This window comes from Nelumbo nucifera, chromosome 1 (assembly GCF_055504915.1).
Source record: "Nelumbo nucifera cultivar China Antique chromosome 1, China Antique-T2T, whole genome shotgun sequence".
Lineage (NCBI taxonomy): Eukaryota > Viridiplantae > Streptophyta > Magnoliopsida > Proteales > Nelumbonaceae > Nelumbo > Nelumbo nucifera.
Window position 1 is genome coordinate 58151226 of NC_142649.1, and position 6000 is coordinate 58157225.

Sequence of the window (6000 nt, forward strand, 5' to 3'; positions counted from 1 at the left end):
GCGAGAAATAATAATCTCTGGCAGCGCCAGAATATATTAATATTTATGGGGCGACCATAAATAAAAAGGGAAAAGATCCTTGTGCCCCTGCTGTAACTAAAGTACAATAACAGCCATAACATAATTACTTTAAACAGACCAAACAGACCCTAACTAGGCGAAATAAGAAAAAAGAAATAAAGTAAACTATTTCAACAAATAGTATACTTGGTACTTTTATTCCTCCCTTTCTGCATAACCCTGCAAATGGTAGAAAACTGTCCTCAAGACCCAAAACCCCAACCTTTAACAATTTATATACACTTTACTAAACCCAGTAGTAATTTGAAGTAGTCCAACCTCCAACTCCAAGAGGTCAGATGTGTATCAGAGTTTCCAGGATAAGACAAACCTCATTCAGCCTGCAGCTGAAAAAATCTTAAGGAATAGTAGTCCTCTTAAATAACCTTTTTAATACAAGTCCCCCAAGGAAACTACACTTTGCATTGCCATAACAAGTTCAGTCATGGATGTATGTAACATCTATAACATAAACCCCATGATTTTCCACTGCAGTGAACTGTAAAGATGATAACCAGTCAAAAAGTCTCTTATGCAGCCAAACCACACCTTTCTTAGAATCTGCCATGATACCAAGGTTCAAGTATCCATATTCTCAAAACACATATTTTGTATATTGCGAATTTCAATGAACCAAAAATCTATTATTTTAATTTTTGGTTCTAATCTTTTGTCAGAGGATATGTCACATTTATTATCATTTAAAACTCTTAAAACCTACCAAATCTTAATACTTTGTGTATTGGTGACCCTGAAAAACGATATGTATCATACGATACGCGCTGATATTTTCAATATTCTGAGCCTTGCCTTATCCCAACTATATGGGGTCAGCTACATGAATGATGAATCCTGTTTTACCTCTCTGTTCTATTTAAAACCATGTCCACTGTTAAATTATTAGTGCTTAAATCATTTGTTACTACTTCTACCCATGTCCTTTTTGGTCTAACCTTAGCTCTTCTAGCCCCTTCCACTTGCAACAAATCACTTCTTCTAATTGGAGCTGTTGGTGGTCTTCTATGCACATGACCAAACCATCTTAGCCTACTCTCTCTCATTTTATCACTTATTGGAGCTACTCCTAGGTTTCTACCATTGTTTTAAAAGGCATGGGAGGCGTACGCCTCCAGGCGAGGCACTCCCAAAATGCCCTAAGGCATATGCCAGAGGCACTAACACCTCTGAGGCGTACGCCTCTTGCGCTTTTTTCATGAGACCTACATGCGCCTCATGCACATATGATATAAAAAGACAGAAAAAAAAAAGAAAAAAGAAAAAAAAAATGAAGGAAAGGAAAGGAAAAGAGAAGAAAGGGAAGAGAAAGAAAAAGAAAGAGAAGAAAAAAAGAGAAAAGGAAAGAAAAGGAAAGGGAAGGGAAGGGAAGAAAAGATAAGGGGAAAGAAAGTGATTTTCCCCCTGCCTCCACTTCAACAAGACCCCCCCTTTCAACTAATGCTATGCATCTTTATTCTTCTTAATATAAAAGATTTTTATTAAAAATAAAGAAAAAAATGAGATCCCCCTTCCTCTTCATCCTCATCCTAACCCCCCTCCTCTTAAGGAGGCTTACACCTCCTTGTGTTCGGGAGGCTTATGCCTCTTGCATTCTGAACTATGCCTCACGCCTCTAGGTAGTGGAACTCCTCACGTCACACCTCCACGTTCTAAAACATTGGTTTCTACTAACGGCTTCATTCTTTATCCTATCCTTTCTAGTTTTTCCACTCATCCATCTTAGCAATCATTCTGAAACTTTGATGATACTAGCAAAAATTTCCTATGGTCCTGCATGGCTTCCTCTAACAATAGATCCCAACCACCACATCCTTCGGGGACACCCTCACCATAACTTTTGCTATGCTAAAATCAGTGACCTCTCCAAGAGAGTTTAACTAAATAAAATCGTTTTCCCTCTGACCAATAACAATATCTTCATAATCTTCCTCAGATGATTCTGAACCCATTAACTGTGTGATTAGTTAAACTATAAAAAAAGCAATAATAATTCGCACAACATATTTTCACAATTAAGAAAGAAATTATCAAATGCCAACACCATAACGACAATCCAAGAGAAGCAGAGGTTAACCAATTCAATATCAATCCATAAAACCAAATTATCATGGTAAAACACAAATTTGAGGTATCAGGTTTCAAAGAAATCCCTTAAGAAGTAAAAGGCTTTCCTGAATGAAATCATCTCAACGTTTGAATCAAGAAGGGCCATAAAGAGATTAGATTAAAAAATAAACAGAAGTAATAATTGACATGATATATTTTCACGATTAAGACAGAAATTATCAAATGCCAAGATTATAATGATAATCCAATTCCAACAGAAGGCTTATCTATCCAAACAGTACCCGAACCAGAACCCCCAGGTCTGCCGCTGCTGTTGCTGCACTGTACCTGGAGCTTTGAAGACCCTCCAGTGAGTCTAATGCTTGTTAGTTTGTTGTCTGAGAGATAACGGCGACGTTGATAATGAACAGAAAAAGTAGGTGGAAAACAGAAACAGCTGGTTTTGAGTTTCAATTGAGGAGGAGATATAGAGGGATAAGCCGAAATCCCATTCATTCTCCCTCACTTCCTCTCTCTCTCTCTCGCAGAGGACCAAAAGATTGGGCGGGTCGGCGGGATTTCTTGGTATGATTGACGAGAAAAATGTTCTCGACTTCTTAGTTGCAGAACTTTCGGAATTCAACTTCAACCATATGGAGGTCACGTGGAAGCCAAACCATCGTCCAGAGGAATGGAAAGAACGAACATGTCCACATGCCTTGTGAGATATTTTGAATAGGAAAAATTATAGGGAGTTAGCCTGTAATTTGGAGGTAGCGATTTTTAGAAGGGTAAATTGCTAAAACGTCCCTGAAGTTTCTCTCTTTATATTTGATAATTATAGTAACCTCCCTAAATTTTCTAAAATAGTTGCAAATAGATTCATCTATAATAAGGCTGTTCATAAGAATGTCCAACCCGACCAACCCGGACTGACCCAACCCGAGTCGGCCGGGTTTTCATCAGTACCGGTCAGTTTCGGGTTGGGCAAATATATAAAATGATATATCGGGTTGGTTTCAGTTTTTACACACCCGAACTGAACTAGTCTTCCACTAGTCCGGTAGTTCCTAGTTTGAGTAGTTTCCTACTTAACTATAACTAGTCTTCTACTAGAACTAGAAGGCCCATTAGGCAATTACAATTAGAATTCAATTAGGTGTCCTTTTGTACAGGAGCAAAACCGAAACCGACCCAACCCATCTAACTCAAACCGACCAGGTCGGTTTGGCCTATCAGTGGGTCGGTTTCAGTTTCCACCTCAAGTAACCCGATCAGGTCGGGCCGGTTGGGAAAACCCCAATAAACCGACCCAACCCGACCCATCAACACCCCTAATCTATAAGCATAAATGTTTATTTACTAATTTTTCTCTTCATATGAACGTTGCCTTAAACGCTTTCCAATTTATTTTGTAAAATTTATTTATTTTCAGAAATTTTCCCTTTTCACATCAATCGCTTAAAGGTAAACCCACAACTAAAAATTCTCTTTTTTTTTTGTTGTTCATAAAGTTTGTATTGTTTTCTATAAAAATGGTTCTCAATAATTATTGTATGGGTATTTTGGACATTTTTATGCCTCTTATTAGAAGATTCTAACATAGGGGTCTACTCCCAATTATATCAAAAAGTTCAAGGGAGGTGCTTGTAATTACCAAATTTTATGGAAGGTTTTAGCAACAATCAAAAACTTTAGGGAAGGTTTCAGCTAGACCTATTCGTGGGCCAAGCCGAGTTAGGTCGGGCTTTGTCTTTTATTAATAGAATATACTCAAGCTTGAGCCCAAGCTCAACTCGACCATCAGGCCTAGGCCTCGAGCCCAAGCCCAACCTTTATATAAAGCCCGAAGCCCAAGCCTAAAGTCTGACTAGAAAATTGGAAAAAGATTTGGTTTCTTTTTTTATTCAATAAACAATTGCTTTATTTATATTAAAATACCTCAAAACCTAAAAAATAATGAAAGATCTCACTATTAATTGAAAAAAGAGAAAAGTAATAAAGAAAAAAATTATTATATATTTGTTATTATATAAAATATATTTTTATTATATTACACATTATCAAGTTGACCTCAAGCTCGGGCAGGGCTTTTATGAGAAAGCCCGAGCCCGAACTTGCGGACTTGAAGTCCTGTCCAAACCCGACTTAGATCGGGCTGGCCCATGAAGAGGTCTAGTTTCAGCAATTTACCCTACTCAAAAAGGAGTAAGGATCAATAAGGACTAGTTGAATGCAATAGTTGTTCAACATGTTGTAGAACCCATATAACTCTCCAAATATGTAATAAAATATACGAAATCCACAACATACCATTTAATTTCTCACTATGGGTCCATGTATTTTATCACTAACATGGGGCATTACCATTGGTTCCACAGCCTGTTGAACGGTTATTATGTTCAGCTAATACAAACCTCAACTTTCATTTGTGACAAGATGGTCAATTTAGAAATTAAATTCAACACTCAAGTCTAAAGTCCGATCATTGATATTATGTTGAGTATTAAATTTATCGAAATGTTCATGGAGTAGTGCATTAATCATTGCATTGTTTCTTCATTAATTCAACTACAAGAAAGAAAATAGGAAAGAAGGGTTAAGAACTAGGATTTTAGATATTCAACAAACGAGGGTACAAAAGAGTCTCATGAAATATGCAAAGGGACATTTGTAATTTTTTAATGTTTCAGAAGGCACACACGTGACATCACGTACTCCAATAACTAACAAAATGTTAATGGTTGGATTTGAGTGTTGATATATCGCAAGTGAAAGTTGATGCCCTAATGTAGACTACGAGACCATGGACCACAAGGCAAAGGACAAGGTTGGAGTGAAATCGCCACCAAGTTGTAAGATTGCACCCTTAACTTTGATCTCATCATCATGTCAAAACCTCGTGAGTGGCAAAGCGTGCAAGTTTATGTGGACTGTTAGCATGATTTAGGTTCGACCTATTCATGGGTCAGGCCAGGTTTGCCTATGTGTTAATAGAAAACATTCAAGTTCGAGCTCGAGCCCGGCCCGACCATCGGGCCTAGGTCTTGAGCCTGAGCTTGGCCCTTATATAAAGCCCGAAGCTTGGGCTCGAGACCAAGCCCAGCCAGAAATTTAAAAATAGATTTTTTCTTTTTTATTCAATAACATTTATTTATATTAAAAGTCCTCAAAACTCAAAAATAATAAAAGATCAATTATTACTTGAAAAAAGAGAAGAGGAACAAAGAAAAAAGTATTATATGTAATTAAATAAAATATATTTTTTATTATATAATATATATATATATATTATAAAGTCGAGCTCAGGCCAGGCTTTTGTGAGAAAGCCCGAGCCTGAGACCACGGGCCTAAAATAATGTCCAAGCCTGACTTAGAACAGGTCGGTCCGGGCCAGCCCGTTGGGCTACCCGACCCATGAACAAGTCTAATTTCGATTGAGTAGTCACCTACCTCACACATTCAAATTGGTATTCAAACACCTTTCCCTTGCTAATTTCCTTTATTAGCTACTACTTGTCTATTCACTTTAATCACATTTTTGCTTATCTATTTTGGTGCAATGTTTTGGGCACCAAAATTATAAACATTTTCTCTTAGCCTTATATAAGCTAAGCTAAGCCTTGTAATAGACAACTTTTTGGTTAAATTGAACCAAGCTATTACCTTTTTCCCTTAGGCATCTTCTTCCTATTCTCTCTTGTTGAACTTATTTTTGAGCCACAAAGACCCCCAAAATTCCTACAATCATCTACTTGAGTAAAGGTTAAGATCACTGCCTCTATGAGTTACAAAACCGAGAGGTTATTATTATTTTGCTGCTTCAATCATCAACTGTTGCAACTTTTCTTGTTGTCACTGGTTATTCTTTGTGAG

At 37.2% G+C, this 6000-nt stretch overlaps 1 protein-coding gene across 15 annotated transcripts in view; it reads right to left on the minus strand.

The window, feature by feature from the left end:
* The window catches only part of LOC104585828 (uncharacterized), a 102086-nt gene extending 99265 nt beyond the window's left edge, over positions 1-2821 (minus strand). For 9 of the 15 annotated variants that reach the window (XR_016080524.1, XR_016080515.1, XR_016080553.1 and 6 more), the window contains exon 1: positions 2427-2820. Coding sequence is in view for 6 of the 15 variants with exons in the window: in XM_088895119.1 (XP_088751245.1) it covers positions 2427-2640 (214 nt within the window). In the remaining 9 variants the exon portion in view is untranslated. Of the gene's footprint in view, positions 1-2426 lie in introns of all 15 variants that reach the window. The other 6 variants (XR_016080537.1, XR_016080528.1, XR_016080566.1 and 3 more) reach the window with 2 other exon arrangements.
* Between the last annotated feature and the right edge of the window lie 3179 nt (positions 2822-6000).